The sequence below is a fragment of the Pelobates fuscus genome, chromosome 7 (genome assembly GCF_036172605.1).
Source record: "Pelobates fuscus isolate aPelFus1 chromosome 7, aPelFus1.pri, whole genome shotgun sequence".
In the NCBI taxonomy this organism is placed as follows: domain Eukaryota; kingdom Metazoa; phylum Chordata; class Amphibia; order Anura; family Pelobatidae; genus Pelobates; species Pelobates fuscus.
This window is the reverse complement of record NC_086323.1, coordinates 183,353,925-183,377,586: the sequence shown is the minus strand read 5'-3', so window position 1 is coordinate 183,377,586 and position 23,662 is coordinate 183,353,925. Positions and strand designations below refer to the sequence as shown.

At 41.0% G+C, this 23,662-nt stretch overlaps 1 protein-coding gene across 1 annotated transcript in view; it reads left to right on the top strand.

Annotated features, from left to right (window-relative positions):
• NOTCH2 (notch receptor 2) overlaps nucleotides 1-23,662 on the top strand; it is a 295,351-nt gene that overhangs the window by 105,758 nt on the left and 165,931 nt on the right. The window contains exons 3-9 of the mRNA XM_063426954.1: nucleotides 572-828; nucleotides 2,224-2,559; nucleotides 3,813-3,935; nucleotides 10,784-11,017; nucleotides 12,785-12,940; nucleotides 13,780-13,968; nucleotides 23,519-23,632. Coding sequence (XP_063283024.1) covers nucleotides 572-828; nucleotides 2,224-2,559; nucleotides 3,813-3,935; nucleotides 10,784-11,017; nucleotides 12,785-12,940; nucleotides 13,780-13,968; nucleotides 23,519-23,632 — 1,409 coding nt within the window. The remainder of the gene's footprint in view (nucleotides 1-571; nucleotides 829-2,223; nucleotides 2,560-3,812; nucleotides 3,936-10,783; nucleotides 11,018-12,784; nucleotides 12,941-13,779; nucleotides 13,969-23,518; nucleotides 23,633-23,662) is intronic.

Here is a 23,662-nt window from a genome sequence, read left to right as displayed (position 1 = left end):
GGGTTTCATGTCCTACCAGAGAAACAAAAGGTAAAAGTGTGTGAGCGCTCCAACTAACTCTGTGCATACCCCAACTACGACAAATTGATACAACTCTCAGTTACATAAGTTCAGTGTTTTCTAATATACACAAAGTTTTATCAGTGTTTCCAACTATATATAAAAGTTGTATCAACCTCATATGGATCATATATATAATTATTCAGAACGAATAAATCATATGGCAGTATGGACTTAATTTATTCTTACCAATATGCCAATCTACCACTCTGCACAGCCAGTATTGAGATGTGGCATATTATGCGAAGTGGCACATCTAATTAAGCAGATGGCCCCTCTTCCTTGCTGCCCTAGATTTTTTTTTTTTTTTTATGGAAAAAAAATTATTTACACAAGTTTTTTTTAAATCACTGATCTATCAGAAACTTTTCAATGTAACAGCTTATCTCTCCCCAACTCCTCCCCCCTAACATTTAACGTTTTTGAATTTTCTTATGGTACTAAATAAGTAGATATACATTTTGCAATTTAAAAATTAATATCATGCTTTTTTTTTTCCTTGTGTTTTTAGATGTCCAGAAACCTACTTGGGAGAATTTTGCCAAATAGAAAATCCATGCAAATCTAATACATGTGAAAATGGAGGAACTTGCAAAGTCAGTAAAGACCTTTCTAAAGCCATTTGTGTTTGTGCCCCAGGATTTTTTGGAGAATACTGCAAACACGGTGCAAATATCTGCTCTTTTTCCCAGCCATGTTTAAATGGAGGGACCTGTCAGCAGCTTAGCTTGGAAAAATATCAATGCATCTGCCCATTTGGATGGAGAGGTACAATCATTTTTCTGAAAGTACAAAATAGCTGAACTAAAAACATAAATGACTACAATTTTAAGTCCACTGAATTCAATTTGGTGTCTAGTCAAATCATATCCTATAGGCCAGAATAATATTCCTTATAAGAAAATTAGAGAGCATTGTAGATGGGATCATAATGCAATGCTGCAACTAGGTTACCATTGATCATTTGTTACCGAAATTGGGTGAAATGTTCGCATAGAGCTTTAACACAATAATGCGGGCATGTTTAATAGTGAAATTTTAAAGAAAGTTGAAACATCAGATAAATAATCTGGAACTGTGGAACATGAACCCCATATTTAGCCTGCTGCACCAAATCTTGATATTTGACTTTAAAGGTCATTTGCTAAAGTGAGAATTGTTAGGATTTCAAAATTAATTTCAAACTAAATATAGCTGAACTGGAAAATTTCTCCAAGTTACCTATGTTCAAATACTGCTATTTTTGTTTAAGACAATTATCACTTTAGTGAATAGCCATACTATTGTTATATATTTAAGAATGATTACAAACAGTACTCACAAGTCATAAGGACTGTACAAATGTTTTTGTTTTTTTTAAACACGGTTACTAACCAAAAATAAGTTTCCCCTGGGTTAACCTTGACTCTAGAACTTGTGCCAAGTTTATGGTGTGCCCCTTCAGGTGGCTCCCGGGCCTCCCCATTACCCCTTGCCATACTTGTCTCCATATCAGTAGCTTCAGCTTATGTTTGCTGCTGCCATCCACCCATCCCTTATTACTGTAAATGTATCGTGTTTGCCCAGTCAGTCAGTCTATTGATGCATGTGGTGAGCAAAGTATATCCCTTCTGGCCACTGCTAGTAGGGCACTGCTAGTAGGGTTTACTCCAACCAAAACCAGTGTTTTCTTAAAACACTATTTTTCTAGTTGGAGTAACCCTTTAAGACCCCTCTGTCAACGACACCAGTTCTATACAGAAAGATTTAGAGGGACCATAAGCCATAACACAAGATTATGAAACCTGCAATAACCACTTATTTAAATCCGCAAAAACACATTCACAAAACAAAGTAATAAGGAGACTTGCCACATCAGGCATCTCCAAAGTTGTAACATGCAAATCATTATTTGCCAGTAGAGATAACAGATTGCACAAAACCTGTGGAGGGGGTTAAAGAATAATCAACCTTATCAATCCTTTTTGTTTTCTGAATAGTAAAGGAATGGTGTGTTCTATTTTCTTTCCTAATTAAGAGTTATGTATGATATCTACATATTAGTATGACTATTATTCAGATTAACTAAAAAGGAAAAAACTATTTCCATTGAAAGGGTACAGCTAGTGCTATAATTTCTTATACACCTACTTTAAAGTTTTATTTTTGTTTCCCTTTTGGCAGGAGATAACTGCAAATGGATAGATGGTTGTGCCTTGCAGCCATGTGCAAATGAAAGTACATGTATCCCTAAAGAGAATCAATATTCCTGCACTTGTCAAGATGGATACACTGGCCCCAAGTGTGAAATAGATGTGAATGAATGCACTGCATTTGGACTTTGTAAACACGAAGGAACATGTGAGAACTTGCCAGGTTCCTATAGATGTCATTGCCAGCAGGGTTACACTGGGCAACACTGTGAAAGTTTGTTTATTCCATGCTCTCCTTCACCTTGTATGAATGGTGGTACCTGCCGTCAAACAAGTGAATATGCCTATGAGTGTAATTGTCTTCCTGGTAAGTACTATATTTGGCTATATAGACTGTCCAGAGAACCTATTCATAACGCCATTTTTGTTTACGTTTAGTGACCCTATGGATATGATTACTTCATCTAATTTTGAATCCATAATTTAAAGTGAAATGCTGCAGATACAAACTTCTAGCACCATGGCCACTTCAAATCACTTGAGTGCTCATGATACTTGTAGTAATTAGTAATTCACAAAAACTCAACTGAAAGTGAGTAGCGATTATCTAATAACCGACCAATGTATGTGCTCAAGAACAATAAATATGAACTATAGAATACTTGTGACTTGGGTAGTAACCCTTTAACCTGTTAATGAATCATGGCGGAATTATTCCATCATGGGTATCATACACTTAAGTACCCATGACAGAATAATTCCATCATTTTGGTAAAATGAATCCAGTTTGCTACACTAATCTCAATACTTGTAGATGTTTTACCCTTAATGAGGACCTAGCGTAAATTGTAGAACAAGGTGCTGCGGCATCTGTGACCCAAGAAAATGTTGCGTGACTAGCTATGGAAGCTGCGTAGGGCACCGAGGCTGAAATTCACATTTAATTTGAACCACTATGTAAGAGAAATGTCAGATACGATAAAATATATAATGGCTTACATCATCCTGGCATAGCATTGGTGCAGCACAACACGGTCACGTCCCAACTGAATGTATACCTGTTGAATGTACCACTAGCTATTTAATAACATTGAACAATAATTCAATATATAGTTACATAGTTAGATAGCTAAAAACAAACTTGCGTCCATCAAGTTCAGCCTTCCTCACATATGTTTTTGCTGTTGACAGTGTTTGCAACGCACTTTATAAAATGCTATAAATATTAATAAAAATGAAAAAAAAGTCTGAATAAAGAGTGCTCTCTGGATCACCATGAAAAAAAAAAATATGTATTGGTGCAATAAATAAAAAAAGATGGAAATTGCAGTTGAACACATGCTTGTACCTTGGGTCTTTACTAGCAATACTATTCCTTACACTTAATGAGCTTGCGTGTGTTTGATTATTATTCTGATTTGCACCACATATTCAATATTACTTAATAATTTTGTTCATATATTCTTGTATGGTCTAGCATTGGTACAAAATCATCTATAAAGTATTTAAGTATATATATATTTTTTTATATATTCCCTTTAAAATAAGTAAGAGAAAATAAATGGGATAGGCTTGTTTCCTTTTTACTTTTAAAATCTCCTTGATTTTTTTTTTCTGTAGGATTTGATGGAACAAACTGTGAAGTCAACATAGATGATTGTCCTGGTAATAAGTGTCAAAATGGAGGCACTTGCGTAGATGGAGTGAACACGTACAACTGCAGATGCCCTCCGCAGTGGACAGGTAATACAATTCAATTGCAATCACTATAAGACTTAAGACACAGTTGTAACATTAGGTGGAAAACAATGTGTCCATTTGAATGCCACACCATTTAAATATATGTATTAGGCAGAGCTTTAGTTTATTCAATAAAATTGTGAGCTGATAAATAACTTGAATTGGTAAAAAGTGTAACTCAGCCAAATAACATTTTTGAGATATTTATTTCCAATATAGATTGGATTTTATTTTTCATTTTGGCTATTTTGACAGAAAGAAAGACTCCAGGTGCCAACCAACTTCATCTCAATTAAGTTCTTAGGCTGTCTGAAAGTCCTGGCTGATATCTTACCTTAAGGGGTAAAATCATTTACAAATGGTTCAACTCCATAGTGGTCCAGATATCACCGGTCCTCCAGGTCCGATGAAGCTTTGGTCTGAGCGCCTCTGACAGGAATCATTGACTTTCCATTATGTAAAATGAATGAAAAATGTACATACCAGTTCACGCATTGAAGGAGGTAGAGACCAGGCTCTCCAGACACCATGACAACTTAATTGAGTTTACATTGTTATGACACTAACATTTTTCAATGAATTATTGAAAACTTCCTTTCAAAACACTACAACTCACTGTTTATTTAATAGATACCTTAGCAAAAATAATAGTTTCTCTTTAAGTGTTTTTTCTTCAAATTGTTTAAGTCAAATTATAACGGGAAGGGTACAGAAAGAAAAAAGAGAAGGGGTGGGATGGTACAACAAGTAAATAAATTAATAAACAAGTAGCCACCCAGCGTGCATTTCCATATACATAAGGGTCATTCATTAGCATATATATTACAGAGTGTATAAATTAAAATTTTCCCAGGAAGGCATAAAGGATTAAGCTAATCCATCTGCTTAGCATAAGTGACCGGTATTAAGATAACCATGGCTCCCAGATTTGCAAAATACAGTATTTCAATTTGGCAGACTGAATGTGCAATTGTTCATAGTTAAGTTGGACATATCCAACCAGATTCTTAAGCTGAGGGGCTTGTACCAATTTCCAATAGGCAGCAATATGGTACCTAGTAAAAACAAAGAGAACGTTACCTGCACTCTGGCCTAAATCCCCATGTACATTTAAACAAAATGGAGGCTCTAGTTTTTATTCCAATGGCCATTTGAATATATAAGCTCACCTGCCATGTCAAGGCAAGCCTCAATAGGTGAGTTCCTACACTAGCCATTAGATATGCTGATATCAGCCAAGAATCTCCAGTAAGACAGGAAGGGGTATTTTTTAAACCCTTTCACATTTAACCCTTTATAGGGCTTCTACACATACAATAAACCTTGCTGGTATCAGACAAAGTATAAACATCTCTAATGAGACAGGAAGGGGTATTTTATAAACCCCTACATACCTGACCCTAAATAGGGCTACAAAACATACACATCACCTTGCTGGTATCAGCTAAAAGGCAAATTTATCTGATGAGACATTTGTATCACACAGAGATGAGATGTTTGTATCACACAGCTATGTTACATTGCTGCCAGCCTCCCCACGTTTGTCTTATTAAGACTTTATAAGTATGTAGGGGCAGCACCCCTTCCTGTCTCATCAGAGAAATTTGCCTTTTAGCTGATACCAGCAAGGTGATTTGTATGTGTTATAGCCCTATTTAGGGTCAAGTATGTAGGGGTTTATAAAACACCCCTTCATGTCTCATTAGAGATGTTTATACTTTGTCTGAGTACCAGCAATGTTTATAGTAGGTGTAGAAGCCCTATAAAGGGTTAAATGTGAAAGGGTTTATAAAATACCCCTTCCTGTCTTACTGGAGATTCTTGGCTGATATCAGCATATCTAATGGCTAGAGTAGGAACTCACCTATTGAGGCTTGGAATAAAAACTAAAGAGCCTCCATTTTGTTTAAATGTACATGGGGATTAAGGCCAGAGCGCAGGTAACGTTCTCTTTGTTTTTACTATGTATTTTAAGCTGTTAAATACTAAGCTACTGCTGCTGTAAGCGCGGTGCTTTATCTTTGTGTTAGCAATATGGTACCTAGCTGCTAACAAACTATGAGTAGCTAATGCTGTGACACAGGAAGGAACTGTGCCAGAAAAAAAAGGCACAACTAGGTTATATGGCTCTAGAAATACAATATCAGGGCCGGACTGGCCCACCGGGATACCGGGAAATTTCCCGGTGGGCCGTCGGCACCTGGGGCCGGGCAGACACCTGGGTCTGCTGGCGGCCGCTGGTGGAATTGTACTGGCGGCCGCTGGGGGACTTGTACTGGTGGCCGCTGGGGGACTTGTACTTGCGGCCGCTGGGGGACTTGTACTGGTGGCCGCTGGGGGAGCGGCGCTGTCTCTGCTTCCAGCGTGCAGCTGAATGAGACCGGGACCGGAATATGACGTCATATTCCGGTCCCGGTCTCATTCAGCAGCTTGCGAGGGCGGGAGAGCAGAGGAGTAATATGTGTCAGTGTGAGTTTGTCTGTCTGTGTGTCATGGTGTGTGTCTGTATGGTGTGTGTCTGTCTGTCTGATCCATGGTATCTGTCTGAGCCTTGGTGTCTGTCTGAGCCATGGTGTCTGTCTAGGTCATGGTGTTTGTGTCTGTCTGTCTGTGTCATGGTGTGTGTGTGTCTGTCTGTGTCATGGTGTGTCTGTCCGTCATGGTGTGTGTGTCTGTCTGTGTCATGGTGTCTGTCTGTATGGTGTGTTGCTGTGTGTGTCTCTGTCATGGTGTGTGTGTGTGTCTGTGTCATGGTGTGTATGTGTGTCTGTCTGTGTCATGGTGTGTATGTGTGTCTGTCTGTGTCATGGTGTGTGTGTGTGTGTGTGTGTGTCTGTGTCATGGTGTGTGTGTCTGTCTGTGTCATGGTGTGTGTGTCTGTCTGTGTCATGGTGTGTGTGTGTCTGTCTGTGTCATGGTGTGTCTGTCTGTCTGTGTCATGGTGTCTGTCTGTATGGTGTGTGTGTGTGTGTGTCTCTGTCATGGTGTGTGTGTGTGTGTCTCTGTCATGGTGTGTGTGTGTGTCTGTGTCATGGTGTGTGTGTGTGTCTGTCTGTGTCATGGTGTGTGTGTCTGTGTCATGGGGTGTGTGTCTGTCTGTGTCATGGTGTCTGTCTGTCATGGTGTGTCTGTTTGTCTGTCATGGTGTGTGTGTGTGTGTGTCTGTCTGTCATGGTGTGTGTGTGTCTGTGTCATGGTGTGTCTGTGTCATATGGTGTGTGTGTGTGTCATGGTATATGTGTGTCTGTCTGTGTCATGGTGTCTGTCTGTCATGGTGTGTCTGTTTGTCTGTCATGGTGTGTGTGTGTGTGTGTGTCTGTCTGTCATGGTGTGTGTGTGTCTGTGTCATGGTGTGTCTGTGTCATATGGTGTGTGTGTGTGTCATGGTATATGTGTGTCTGTCTGTGTCATGGTGTCTGTCTGTCATGGTGTGTCTGTTTGTCTGTCATGGTGTGTGTGTGTCTGTGTCATGGTGTGTCTGTGTCATATGGTGTGTGTGTGTGTCATGGTATATGTGTGTCTGTCTGTGTCATGGTGTCTGTCTGTATGGTGTCTGTCTGTCTGTCTGTCATGGTGTGTGTGTGTCTGTCTGTCATGGTGTGTGTGTGTGTGTCTGTCATGGTGTGTCTGTCCGTCATGGTGTGTGTGTGTCTGTGTCATGGTGTGTGTATCTGTGTCATGGCGTGTGTGTCTGTCTGTGTCATGGCGTGTGTGTCATGGTGTGTGTGGGTCTGTCTGTGTCATGGTGTGTGTGGGTCTGTCTGTGTCATGGTCTGTCTGTGTCATGGTCTGTCATGATGTGTGTCTGTCATGGGGTGTGTATCTGTCATGGTATATGTGTGTTTCTGTGTCTGTCATGGTGTATGTGTGTTTAAAAATAGTGTTTTTGCTCACCTTTTTTCCCCACGCAGCGAGCTGGTCTCCCCTCGACTGGCCCTGCCTCTATGGCTGAGATCATCAAGCTTGATGATCTCAGCCAATCCAATGCTTTGCCATTGGATTTGCTGCAAAAGTTACACCAATCAGCCTCTCCTCATAGAGATGCATTGAATCAATATATATATATATATATATATATATATATATATATATATATAATAAATATTAATTCACAGCCACAGAGCCCCCACTGGTTGCCTGGAAGACTATGCCGACCAATGGGAGAAGCACTACCATTCAAATTGGTTTTGCGCCTTTTCTCCCGATTGGCCGGCGAAACACCCCCCCTCCCTGAGCACTGATTGGCCACTAGGTGTTCGCGCCCTTTTTTCCGGTTTGGCCACTGCTTGGTAGGCGCGAAACTTATAAATGGCATGTGGGGATGCATTATTGTATTATGCGTATTTTGTGGGGTTTTGTGTGATGGCTTCCTGGGTCTGGGATATACCATTATGTCCCAGGCACAGTTATGCCGGGGCGGACCTATGTTTTTTCTTACTGTGAATGAAGACCCCCCGTGGGGGGCATAAATACTGTGCATCTGGCCTTCAATAAAAAGATCCTGTTGTACCCTTCATCAAGTCTCGGCTGATGTTTGGGTAGCCAAGAGCTCTAATCACTGCTTCGCTTGGGAAATGGGAGAATCTCAAGAGCAATACTCAGTCGGAGTATAGAGTATCCTATACACTGGTGGCAGTGGTGGGATGTTCTCCCTATCACCCGACATCCCTAGCAGAACCGGCAGTGAATGGATCCGCAATACCACCTCCTGAAACAGAGTACCTTGAAAGAGCTACTGGAAGTATGAGGACGTGTGGCTAGAAACAAATCGAAAGCCACCCTCGTTGCGGAACTAATGGAGAGCGACAGGTCCAACACCGCTTCAAGCAGGGATACCGAGGAAACCGAAAGATGTGCACTGGAGGCGAAGTCTCCTCGGTCTCAAACTGTCCCGGGAGATGGCAATGCAGGTGATGTCTCAGGCCACCGAGGCCCTAAAGGTGAGAGACCCATGTTTCGGAGCTGTGGTTGGAGATACAGCTCCCCTACCTGTGCCGACGGTAGTGGGACCAGGGAAACTGAACAATGCTGCCTATAAGGATGGAGAGGAGGATATTGACACCTACCTCCAGGACTTTGAAAGGCAATGTGCCCTAGAGGGGCTGGATCGGGCTAGATGGGCTGCCATTCTAAGCAGCAAATTGTCTGGACAGGTGGCCGAGGCATACCAAGCAGTACCAGATGCCGAAATTCACCAATTTGACAAAGTTTAAGAAAAACTGTCGGCTCGGTATGCTGTGACCCCCGTATGGAAAGGGCACAAGGACTTGTATACAGAGTTAGCCTTCCGCATGCAACAGGCAGCCCATAACTGGTTGCAAGGGTGCCAAGCAGTAACGTTTTGAGAATGCCGCCCAACTGATTGCGAAAGTTGAATTCACCGGTCTAAACCAAGTGATCTTATGGAACTATTTTTGGGTATGTACAGAGCCTTAAGCCCAGACTTTGTTTGACGCTTTCCCGGGCTCTGTACTTCCAATCGGCCCGAAATTAGCAGGGATCCTAGCTGGGACCATACTTCTTCCACCTGCACTGTGAATGTTTACATGGTATGTTCAATAAAAACGTGGCAACATTTCATTCTTTGTGTGTTATTAGTTTAAGCAGACTGTGATTGTCTATTGTTGTGACTTAGATGATAATCAGATCTCATTTTATGACCAATTTGTGCAGAAATCCATATCATTTCGAAGGGTTCACATACTTTTTCTTGCAACTGTAAGTGGTTTTGAATATTTTATTTGGGGGTATATGACATTTTAGCTTGCAGTAGCTGCAGATCTAGTATTTGCAGCCACTGCATGCCCTTCCACTCTTCTCTCGCACAGACTCTCGAGCTGTTTAATCACAGTCTTTGCAAGTCAGGAACTCTGGGCAATTGTCTGCCTCTTGAGATTAGCATCACATAGCTAAACTACCAGGAAGTAAAAGGATCGGCTGTCTTATTGACAGCAGGAGGATGTAACAAGGTTCATTTATAAAAGTGCATATACACACATAATGAGTTACTTTAAAAAAAAAAAAAAAAATAGCGATATTTGGTCTGCTTATACTTTCACGTTAATAAGAGGCACAGAATTCAAAACCACATCACACCACAAAAGTATATGCTTGTAGAAAAAAGACCCCTATGGTTTTTAAGAACATTTTGATGTTCTTGTATCACCAATCTCTGCTGAATGCGCTGGTTGTATTACAATTTTTTTGTGGTTTTTTTCACTCATTTCATTTTTGTGGGAAATTTCAATGATTATGTGTGTCCCACTATGGTAAAGACTCCGTTTTTTTTTTAAATTCTTCTATTGCCCATGAGTACAGCAATACCTACTATGTAGACCTAAGATATCTGAGAAGGTTAGAAGGTCAAATTACAGGCATGCCAATTTCAGTTGTCAATAGAGATTTGTGTAAGAAACACTCATTCGAGGTTTTAGCACCCACATGACCTCCCAAAGTGGAAGGCCCATGACCAGTGCCCTGCTAAATTCAAAACTGTTACAAGTGGTAAGTAAGACTTTCCAGCAGGATTTATAATGGGATTGCAGTAAAAAAAAGTAAAAAAAAAAAAAAAAAAAATGAATGCATTAGTCGCATCTTGAATTAGAAGCTCCACCTTCCAGTCATTTTTAAGATAAAAGTTCTATGTTTTAGAGATTAGTAAAAGCTAGAATTACAAATAGCACATTAAGGAAATATATTACGTATTACTTAAAGTAATAAGTTCAATGATACCATCAATTGATACTTGATCTGTAGGTCCACTGCATGTCTTTAAATGTGTCCATCTCCTTTGTTCTATGTCTTTGAGTGTGTCCAATTCAGATATGTGTCTATTCTCTTTTATCTTCCAGGACAATTCTGCACAGAAGATGTTGATGAGTGTCAGTTGCAACCTAATGCGTGTCAAAATAGTGGAACATGCACCAATAACAATGGTGGCTATAACTGTGTTTGTGTCAATGGATGGAGTGGGGATGATTGCAGTGAAAATATTGATGACTGTGCATCAGAGTCTTGTGCCAATGGGTCCACATGCATCGACCGAGTGGCATCCTTTTTTTGTGTTTGTCCAGAAGGAAAGATAGGTAAGAATGATGAACAGTTCAGCAAAACTTCAGTTAGCACTTCCACAGCAACTTAAAAATAAGGTTTATATAGCAGTTTGCCTCAGCTCTTTTTATAGTGATACTGGGGATCTATGAAGTTGTCCAATTGACTGAGATATACATTGTATTATCATTATTATAATTGGTATTTATCTTCCATAGAAGTGTAACTATACTTTTAACTCAAGACTTAGGTTAATTTCTAAGGTAATAGTAAAGGAAAAGGAAAAAAAAAACATAACATGGGATAAGAAAGTATATCCTAATGGCTGCTTTTTAACTAATTAGAAGTAACCTATATAGGTGCCTTTAAGGTCACCTAAGCTGAGAATCTGAGGAGTGCTGCAATAACTCACAATAAATGGATTCCCTAGCTGATCACATTAACTAATAAAGTCACAGAATAATATAAATATAGATAGATAAGCTGTATATGTAAATCCAGTGTTTGTGATGTCCTGGCGAAATTAAAAGATGGAGCCAAGTCCTGAAGTGCGTTTCACCGGCCAAGCAGCTCTTCAAGGGGAAAAGAATATCCTAACTGCAAATTCTTAAATCCGGTGCTATACATTGCGATTAGACAGTGTAGCGTGTGTCCAGTGAAGTAAAAGAAGGAACTGCACTCAAATCCACTCAATACCACTGCAGCAGGACCAGCAAATCTAGAATACATGTAACAGAAAACAGGATATAGCTCCATGCACTCATGGAATTAAAGCCACAGGCAGGTTTATTTGGATCAAAAAGGCAAAGCAACGTTTCGACCTGCTAAGAGGTCTTTATCAAGCGTAGTATCCTATGGCGAGATAGATAATCAGCTGAAAGTTATGCAGCTCTGTCAGTAGTAGTATCACTTACTTCATCTTATTCTAAGAAAAAGTGGGCGAGTCAAAATCACTAATTATACTATTGTGGGAATGTTTGTGAAAGTTTTAGGGACTACTCTAGTCACCAGAACTCTGACATTTCTATTTATTCCTTTGCTAATGTGGGTACAACAGTTTTCTCTCATCCCATCGGACAACTCCATAGATTTTTATGATATATACCTCTGTATTCCACAAATATGTTGTGTAACTTGTCAATAGACTTAGTGAGGTTATGGCAACTAGAAAGATGACAGACTATACAGAGATTTCCACCCCTACAGAGGTTGGTAAATTTCACCTTTCTAAATTATAATTTTCTCCTCATTTGATATATATTTTTTTATAGTCAACTTTCCTTGATAGGAATTTCTGTCACAAGAAATTAATTAACACATGTCATATGGTCCTAGTAATTGAACATCATTCCATAATGCTGTTTTTAATCTATAGAAACATAGAAATAAGAACCCATCTAGTCTGCCCAATTTTCTAAATACTTTCATTAGTCCCTGGCCTTATCTTACAGTTAGGATAGCCTTATGCTTAAACTCCTTTACTGTGTTAACCTCTACCACTTCAGCTGGAAGGCTATTCCATGCATCCACTACCCTCTCAGTAAAGTAATACTTCCTGATATTATTTTTAAACCTTTGGCCTTCCAATTTTCCAATGTCCTCTTGTTGTGGTAGTTTTTCTTCTTTTAAATATAGTCTCCTATAGGCAGAGAGAGAATTCTATTTCATGCTATTGCATGGTGTTGCATGGATTTTAATAGCATTAGACTAGAATATATTTTTTTTACTTTTAATCTGCTTGCTTCAAATACTGCAATAGAGATTTTTAATAATTGCAAAGTAAACTTTTTGCCACAATACAGGTCTATTGTGTCACAAAAATGATGCCTGTATTGACAATCCCTGCCAAAAGGGGTCTCTTTGTGATACCAACCCCCTAACTGGACAAGCCATTTGCACCTGCCCTGAAGGCTACAAAGGAACGGCATGTTCTGAGGATGTAGATGAATGCTCTTCATGTAAGTAGAATGGTTCTTACACAAAAATGTTCTATGAAAATTGCTAAAGCTACAAAATATCACCTTTGATCTATATGGCTTTCATTGCATTAAAAACCAAATAGTTATAACTGCATGTGTCCAGCATTGTACTGTTGAAGTGTAAAATGTGTTTTCCAGGTAACATTATGAATATATTAGATATAGACAGTGGAATTGATGGAGTGGAGCTGGTGGTAGGGGGGCACATGCGCATGTATGGGGACTATGTAGCCCAGATTCTTTAATTCCCTGCCCACAGAGGTTATGGGCTATTATTGGGCATTGAGGAGATAAAAGGAGGAGATAAAAGGTCCGTTGCGTGCACTGTGGGGGGTTGAAGGATATGCCCAGAGAGCCTCTGGTCTCACCCTTGACCAATTTTACTCGGTCAGTGCCTTGGAAGCATCTTTAGTGGGGAAGTCAGGATGGTAGCCACTAGGTGAGGATTTATCCTGCAGTATAAACATTGCAATTTCGTAGGCCATTTCACTTTTTATGTGAATAGTGTGAAATATATTCAAATTACAATCCCCAGGATTGCATTATTACTACTTATCACAAGTTTTGTTTTTATTTAGCAGTTATATAACAGTGTCCCTATAGAGAGACCTCCACTGGTTTGCATGCAGGCCCGACAGAAACATATGTAGAGGGAAATACCTTGCAAATTTGCAACTGATAATATCTATATAATTGTGTTAGCAAGGTTGTTGTAGGGATACCAGACTGGAAAGATACAAGGGTCTACAAATTAAAAACTTTTAAACAATTACCATTATTTTTTTACATGTACAAATATCAATGTTTGATTGTTACAGACAATAGCAATCCATGTGAACATGCTGGAAAATGTGTGAACACAGAGGGTTCATTCCGCTGTCAATGCTCAAAGGGTTTCAGTGGCCCACGCTGTGAAATGGATATCAATGAGTGTCTGTCAGAACCATGTCAGAATGATGCCACTTGTTTGGATAAAATTGGAGGATTTTCGTGCTTGTGTATGCCTGGTAAGCATTTGTCCTGTAGAGAAATACCGGTAACTGTCACTGTTCAAAACTTGTTCTAAAAATTCAATATTTCCCTCAAACTGTAATATAAATAACGATGAAGCTAAATAATTCTGTGGTGTACTGTATAATATATCTAGCTATATCTGACAAAACCTGACAGAAGTATCCAGATGAGAATGCAGATATTCCATTTATGCTACGGATTTTATTTTAAATATTATTTATGTATGCTTTATTTACTAAACCTGTAGAAAATTGTAGCAACATTTAGACTAAAACAAACAAACTGAGACTAACGTTTGATTGGCGAATTTACCCTGGTATGTATTGGAGTGTGGATATTCTAGGACTTCAAACATCCTTTTTTTATACCTTGAATTCAGAATTTGGGGGGGGGGGGGGGGGGGATGGTATTATTCTGTTTTTGTTTAGATAATATAAGATTTGAATCGAACAACCAGGTCCAGCAAAGGATCGTTACCTAGTTCTTCCTTTGGGGAACTACGTACACTGAGTACCAAATTCTCTGGGTCATAATATTCTGTGAACTAAGGGTAACGTCTTACCGGGCCTTAGAATGGCCTGACTTAACGTACCTGAGAATAGTCAGAAAACTAGCAGAGGTCAGAGACACAAAATGAGACACAGCGATAAGGAAAAGCCAAAAGTCAAAGGTACCAGAAATCAGGAAAGTCAAAACGAAGCCAAAATTAAAAAACAGAAAAACATGATCAGGAACACACTCTAAGATAACCATCTAAGGCAAGCATGTCAAACTCAAAGTCTGGATCGGGCCACATAAACAAGGTTTAAGTTTATGTGGGCCGCAAAAAAAAAAGATACTGTAAATTTTTATAGAAACTTAGGTTTATTTTAAAAAGTACAGTATAAAAACCCCCAGCATCTACTAAACCGCAGCACCCCCGTCTACTAAAACTCAGCCCCCTCTACTAAACCACAGAACCCTGTGCCAAATCTGATCCTCCCGCTGACACACACACATTCACTGACAGACACACACATACACACTGACACATACAGACACACTGACATGCACAGACCCACACACACTCACGGACAGACACAGACACATACTCACTGACAGACACACACATACTTGCTGACAGACATACTCACAGACACACACATACTCCCTGACAGACACACACATACTCCCTGACAGACACACACATACTCCCTGACAGACACACATACTCACTGACAGACACACACACACACACACTCACTGACAGACACAAACATACTTGCTGACAGACACACATACTGACAGACAGACACAAACATACAGACAGACACTGACAGACACACACTTACACATTCTAGCACACACATACTTTTTTTTTATTGCTCCTTACCTTATGGAGCCAATATGGGGCCTCTCCTTGGGGTCCTTCCTGCTCCTCACTGCTCCCTCACGCAGTTTAGTGGTGCCGGAATATGACGTCATATTCCGGCGCCCGGCTTCACTACAGATGGCGCGCGAGAGGGATCAGTGAGGAGCAGGAATGCTGAGCTCCTTTGCTGCATCCACTGCCTCTTCCTCCCCAGCCAAGTAAATGATAGCAGAGTAGGCACCTGCAGTGGGGGGAAAGCAGGTGCCTACTCTGCTATAACACCAGCATGTACTCGCGGCTCGCCGGGCCGCAAAGATGGTCCTTGTGGGCTGCATGCGGGACGCGAGTTTGACATGCTTGATCTGAGGGAAACTACGACAGGGCAATGAGCTAAGGATTAAGTGTTTAACTAACCCTCTTGCAGATCCGACTGGCTGTACCCAGCCCTTGACCCCAAAACGTGCATGTGCGTCTTTTGCGTGACGTCACCTGCACGTCAAAATCGTCTTTACCGCGGACGGACGTGGGGCTATATAATTGCGTGGGTCGGCCTTTATTTTGTCTTGGTACCCCCTAGGTGTCCTGCCAAAGGGGTTTCATGGGCTAACCTCAGCAGCTCACTCCTGAACTGCCTAGGAACCACTATCCGTCTTTCTCCCTCTCTGGTCCTCTGCATGTTGACAGGAAGGGACTCCCAGTACAAGATATTATCATCCCAATATACACGGTGTGTCAGGGCCTGGCTGCTCAGCACGGTGTTTCAGCCCTTGTAGGGAGGGGTCACTGCGCTTAGCTTCCAGGAAATTCTTATTCCCCCCCCCCCCCCCACCATGCTGCACAAGGAGGTACAGCTCCCTCTGACAGAGCCTCAAGGGGTAGGATGGGGTCTATACCTTTCTCTGCCTTTAGACCAGACAACTCGACCCTTTCATCACCATCCCCCCTCATTTTCTACTGCTGCAGCCCTGACACACTGCTGACGTATTACCACTGCTACCAGTGGTACACATCCCTGGCTAAACCTTCCTCCTCCACCTTACTCTCAGGCATCCCAGTCTCACAGTATTTTGAAACAGGCACATCACCACTCACCCCTATCTCACGTTTGGTAGACATCACTGGTTCAGTTACGGGTAGATATTTATCCATCCCCTGCTCTCCCTCCCAGCAATCACAGTTCACAATGTCTCCCAAAGTTTCACACAATACCTTAGGTGGAGCAGTCAGCCCTTCTGGGTCGCAAACAGTGTCCTCTGGAGTATAGTGACAGAGCATCCGCCCCAACAGAACATTAACAAGGAAATCCTCAGAAATCCCCACTTCCCGCAAACCTTTGCTCGCACACCAATCAAGGTACATACGTGCCAGGGTCACAGCGGGGCGCATCCCTCCCAATTCCTTTGATGGACATGGTTCTCCCAGGGATTATGTCCTCCGTATTCACCACTTCAGGGTGCACCAGGGTGAATGACGCTCCAGAATTGCTCCATCTCATGGTCACTCGGTCACCCACAATTACACTCTGCAGGTTGTCCTCTTGTTTCCCCCCAGACCCACCTACAAGTAAAACCGATGGTGCCCCTGTGGAGATGCTCCCACATGCACCAGCTGGTGGGGTATATTCCTAGTGGGGCAAGTCATGCTCAGATGACCAATCAGGTTGCAGCGAAAACAACGGCAGGCATGTGACTCACTCAACTTGGTGGTGAAGTTCTCATTGCAGATGGTGATTGAACTGTAGCCTCTTTCCAGGTCGAAGTAGCAGCCGACATAAATCCACACCTGGATGTGGGTGTATGGATGTCGGCATAGTCATCTGCAAGTTCTGCGGCATCCCTAGCATTTTTTGGCTTTCTTTCCAAAATCCACTCTTGTACATTAGGGCCTGTAAGAACTGTTTCATGACCATGTCCTTAAGGGCTTCATAGATAGTAGCTTGCACTCCGGTTACCCATTGCCAGTACGTGGTTTCCAATTGTGCCACATATAGAATGCAGCTGGATGATGGGCATACTCCTAAACTTTTTTCTGTAAAACTCAGGAGTAAGGTTAAAAGTTTTTTGCCGTGCAGATTTGATTGACTCATAATTATCAGTCTCTGGGGGATGGGACACAAACACATTCAAGGCTTTTCCTTTCAGTTGTGGAGTTAAATATCTCCCTCACTGGTCAAAGGGTAGGTATTGCTGCCTGCATACTTTTTCAAAACTTTTTAGGAACACATCAAATCAGTCCCCTCTTCCAGGGAGGGAAAATCATCCTTGCGGAGCCTTCGTGTGCTGGAATCTGATGCATTGCTGTTCAGTGAGGACTGAACGGTAAACTGCAGTTTGGCAATTTTTAGTTCATGTCTCCTTTGTGCCTCGCTTTCCACAGATTTTCTTTTTGCAGCCTGCTGTTGGATCATCATGTGCACGGTATCCTGAGGATTAGCAGCCATCAGTTGACGAAATAAATCCGTTGAGCAAATGTCCTTAATGTTTTGAGGGGTACAACCACTAGGAATTCCAGTAAACAGCGCTCCTGCAGTAGTAGGGAGCTGAGTAACCCTTTCGGTGTCTGTGTCTGGCTGGAAAACATGGCTGTCAGCCTCCACAAGGTCATCAATAAGTTGTGCCTTGTTTTTGTCAAAAGTTGGTAAATCCCTTTCTTGGCACAACAATTCCAAAGCCTCTTTGGGTTGTTTTGCGATAGGCCTCCATATTCACAAATGGGATAGAGAAAGAAAAACAAGACTGTTTTGCACTTTGTATGTCTTTTAAATCAGCACTGAGCTCGGTGTTTGGAAATTACACAAAAAACAACTATATGCAATTTATTTTAGAGCTAAGACAGGTAACATTTCTTTACAGGTAAAATCCAGCAAGCACTAAAAATCTCTAAATATATCCAACCAGCCGCCACGAGTCTGTCACAAGCGTGGGCTATTGGCCCAGCTGAGACAGTGGGGAGAGTATGCAAGTGAAAGGGTTAATGACACTAGACTCCTGGTTACCTGTTGCTAGTAACTGAAACCACTAAATTAACCCCTGCAATCCCTTCTACACTAACACCCTAGTACACACTTTACTGCCACCACCAAGACTTTATATCCTGGCGTTTTCGGTTACCCCACACACAGTACAATTATAGGATCACAACCTTACTGATCAGACATATATCTTTTGTTTTATTTTTGTATTCTTTATTTGTGAATTTTTAGTCAAACGTATCAGATATACAAAGGGTAATGGAACAAACACCTTAACAGTGTTTCGAAACAATACAATGAATTTTGTATAAAATAGTGCATAATGCATATATTCTTCTTACAAATTGAAATTGCAATTAGTATAGGTGTTACATGCCTTGTAGTATATCATGTGTTTAGTTCCTGTACTTTCGAGTGTTCGATATCTGTGTTGGGGTTGTCAGGCAAGTGGGTGTGGGCCTAATGGATCTGCGGAGGGTGGTTGAATCATACTTGATATTTGCGTGTTGGTGTGTTCTTTGTCGGTCTTCAGCTTGGTGTCTAGTGTGTCGATGGTTATGTGGTTGGCCCGTCGAGTCATGTTAACCACTTTATATGTGCTGGTGGTTTGGAATCATTTGGCATGGCGTTGATGCCTGTGTTGGCTAGTTTGTTGTGCGTGGTCCATCCGGTTACCGTTTGCGTTTAGTATCCGGGCATGAGTTGGTGTTTGTGTGGATTGTGTTTCGTGGGTTTGTGTCGGGTGTCTAAGGTAGGTAGGGGAGTGGTGGTGGGTGCGTGTCATGTGTGCGAGGGGAAGATGGGTTATGGGAGAGAGGTTGGGGAAGAAAGAAGAGGTGGTGAGGGGGGAGGGGAAGAGAAGAGAAGAGCCTCCTGGCGTGGTACGGTGGGGGGTTTGATTCCAGTGGGATAGCAGGGGATGGCGTGGGGGTTTAATGGTGGTGGCAGGTTAACGGTGGTTTTCTTTGTCCCCTCCAGCCCCTGGTTCACATGTGGGCTGAGGGAACTCGTAGAGCCACCTGTCCCAGATTTTGTTGAACTGTGTTGTGGTGTCATGTACCAGAGCGGATAGTTTATCAATTTTTTTGGCTTCCTCTACCTTGCATATCACCAGTTGGATGGATGGTTTAGGCTTTTAGGAATAGGCACATTTTTTGTTTTAGGAATAGGCTTAACAGTGCTGACATGTCAAGTAGTTGGTGTTCACTATTAGGGAGACAGGCATGTGTTTCTATAGTGAGCAGATTGGAGTGAAACATACAATGCACACCTTACAATAGCATGGTAGAAGCGTTTATGAGGTGTGTAGCGTATATGTGGTCAGAACACATGCAGTGAGGTGCAAGGAAAATGTTAGTGCTTCCATGTGTAGTATAACATAAGAAAATATAACCTTCTAGCTTAGCATAACTGGCTTAAAGAATGGACCACTGGGGCTAAGCAGACCGCTGTACCGTTACATGCATCTGTGTGAGACCAAGTGGAGGGAAGTGGTTTGGGAGTACACAAATGCTGCATTTTATGTTGAAGGAAAGTTGATCCCAAGCGGCAAATGTGAAACTAAAAGCTGCTGTCCCGTGTAATGTTGGGCCATGAGTGTCTCTGTGCTTGCATACAGTGTTTGGGTGGTGTCACCCCAAACTTGCAGGCATTGACTTGGTAAGTCAGCAGCTCAGCACGTCGCAGGTAGCTGGGGAGTCCCTGGCTCTTTCTTGGGCACCGTTGTTCATCTGTCAGGTCTTTCGGTCAAGGTGGCAGTGAGTGGGTTGTCGGGGTTTGTGCTAAGATGTCACCTGATAGGAAGTAGGTCATGCTTTATCCTCAGGGAAATCGGCCAGTGTTTTGTCCTATGTGCCTGTCTTGGGCACCCCCCCCAGCAACTTCCCTTCCTGCTCCCTGTCCCCTTTCGTTGGTTTTGGCCTGTTTGGGTGGTCGCATAGGCAGATATTGTATACACCCCGGGGGGTCGCGGCCTTGCCAGGAGTTAATTGTCACCTGGTTCCGTACTGGGTAGGGTTGGTTGCGTGCATATAGGGTGTCCCGCAGGTTCCGACCCAAGGTTTAGTGCCATTTTACTCAGCAATAGTGCTTGGTCTGATGGCGGACGATGGTTTGTGGGTGTGTGGAACAGCGTGGCGACTGAGGGCGTCAGATCCCTTCTTTTCTTACCAACCATCTGGTTTCGGGTCAGGGGGTATTTCTGCATGGGTGAAGGTGTTTTGTTGGATGATATCCTTCGTACAAGTGCAGATGTTTGCGAATGTATTTCCCAGGGGAGAGAAAGCTCAGAGCTCACACGTCTGGCTCCATTGACGGTCAGGCTCTGCCCTCCAGACATATGTAATTAACCCTTTTGGTAACGTGTTTACCTGAACTTTCCTCAGAAGAGTGAGCTCATAGAGAACAAAGACACAAGCTGATTAAGTAAACATTTCATCTGACAAAAAGTATTCACAGTGCTGTGTACAAAATACAGAAATAAATGACATGCAGAAACACATAACAAATTGCAAAACAGTCCATAAAATAAAATAGGAGAAAACACAAGAAATCCTTACAAATCCTTACCCCTTGTATAGAATTCTTGTGGGAGATTCAGATGTTACAGGTCTCCAAGTAGTTGTCGGAGAAAGAAAATCTCCCCCTGGATAATCCCAACATTCTCATTATGCATAATACTGTCGTGAAAATAATAAAATGCGCAAATATAATGAGCCCTCACAAGATGTAGTGGAATAAATCGCAGAAGGGTGCCTCCCCATATAATATGGGGGGCTATAACCAAGACGCCTCTTCCTTTAGCAAACTGTTGCAAGTATGGAGAGCCGGACTCCGGATACAGGTGAAAAACTGTTTTTATTTATCCAAAATGTAAAATAGAGCTAAAAAAGCCTTAAAAATACAAAGGTTGCTTAGGAGTAATCCTACATGTTTCACCCTAAATAGGGCTTCCCCAGGGAACCTCCCAAAATTTGTAGCAACATAATATACAAAACAATAAAATAATTTAACAAAGTAACACAATACTATAAAGCAGAATATAACCCTCCCCCCTGAGTCTCTCTTTATAAATGGCTCTTGATTGTTGTAACCTCGGGTGTTTCCACGAATAACATAGCTGTTCGGAATCTTCCCTGATGATTTTCAAATTGCCCGGTTTAATCGGCAATCACTTCCTGGTTTCTTGCATAGTTTCCGGTGCGCCGTCCTTCCTGGGCGCATTATGATGACGTGTGCGTTCCATACGGCAATACCCTGCGTTCCACCCTCGATATCAGTCTTTATGTCTGTATTACAAGAGTAAACTATTTGAATGCATTCAAAATCCATTTGGAGATGAAACTAGACACTTATTCCCTTACCCAGGCACATACTAAAACTATAATGGAAAAAAACATATAAAATAAGAAATAATAAATATAAAAAAAATTAAAAAATGATTATAAATATAAAAATCTAAAAATTAAAAAATAAATAAATATATAAAAATTAAAATAAAAAAATATTATTTTTTCATTTTTATATTTTTATATTTTTTTATATTTATTATAATTTTTTTACATTTTTTTATATTTATTATTTCTTATTTTATATGTTTTTTCCATTATAGTTTTAGTATATACATTTATTACTAATTGGACTGTTTTCCCATTGCAATAAATGATTAACATGTATGTGCCTGGGTAAGGGAATAAGTGTCTAGTTTCATCTCCAAATGGATTTTGAATGCATTCAAATAGTTGTAAGAACACTGGTTTATTCTATTTTATTTTATTTCATTTCACTTATTTTTTTCACCATTTTATTTTTTCATACATTAGGTTAATTTTTCCATAGGGGGAAGAAAAACTGGACACTGTCCCCATGTAAATATCAAATGCATTTGATAAAATTATCCCACTCATATAAGCAGAAAAACATTAACTAAACATAAATGACTGTTTGTAAGTTTACTCTTGTAATACAGACATAAAGACTGATTTCGAGGGTGGATATCGAGGGTGGATATCGAGGGTATTGCCGTATGGAACGCACACGTCATCATAATGCGCCCAGGAAGGACGGCGCACCGGAAATGACGCAAGAAACCAGGAAGTGATTGCCGATTAAACCAGGCAATTTGAAAATCATCAGAGAAGATTCCGAACAGCTATGTTATTCGTGGAAACACCCGAGGTTACAACAATCAAGAGCCATTTATAAAGAGAGACTCAGGGGGGAGGGTTATATTCTGCTTTATAGTATTGTGTTACTTTGTTAAATTATTTTATTGTTTTGTATATTATGTTGCTACAACTTTTGGGAGATTCCCTGAGGAAGCCCTATTTTGGGTGAAACATGTAGGATTACTCCTAAGCAACCTTTGTATTTTTAAGGCTTTTTTAGCTCTATTTTAAATTTTGGATAAATAAAAGCAGTTTTTCACCTGTATCCTGAGTCCGGCTCTCCATACTTGCAGCAGTTTGCTAAAGGAAGAGGCATCTCTTGGTTATAGCCCCCCCATATTATCAGGGGAGGCACCCTTCTGCGATTTATTTCACTACATCTTGTGAGGGCTCATTATATTTGCGCATTTTATTATTTTCACAACAGTATTAACCCCTTAAGGACCAACCTTCTGGAATAAAAGGGAATCATGACATGTCAGACACGTCATGTGTCCTTAAGGGGTTAAGCTATGTTTTGTTTTGTGTTATATTTGTAGATCTACAGCCACTTTCTCCTATACGCTTGTCGTTGTCTTGTACCATATTAAAGGAATATTGTCTGGGATATTCCTGGAGAGGGCTACCACTATCTAAGGAGATAAGTGTGTTTTTTCCATCACATTATTGTTCTACTAAAGTGTTGGATATATTTTGTGTGAATTTATATTCTCATTATGCACCTCAAACTAGTTGCTTCTAACTGGGAATACCCCCGGGTGGATCAGAAGGGTTTGACCTGGCAGTTTATTGCCCACTCCATATTTTCTAAAATTATGTTGTCCTTTGAAGAACCCAAAGCCAATACCTTTTACAATGCCCTATGTCCAGCTCTGGTGATGGTTATCTAGTAGTTTTATGGCTTAGGCCTGGTGTAAGATCAAAGCCTACAATAAATGTTATCCCAACATTCCCAAAAACAACTCATAACATATATCAAATGCCAACTCATGCTTTGGCATGACAGTTACATTTTACATGTTTGTCTAATAAGTGGTTTTATGTTTTACCTCTAGGCTACAAAGGAATACACTGTGAAATTGAGATCAACGAATGTCTTAGCAATCCATGTGTGAACAACGGACAGTGTGTTGACAAAGTCAATCAATTTTTGTGTATTTGTCCTCAAGGTGAGCAAATATAAGTAAGAATTTTTGTTG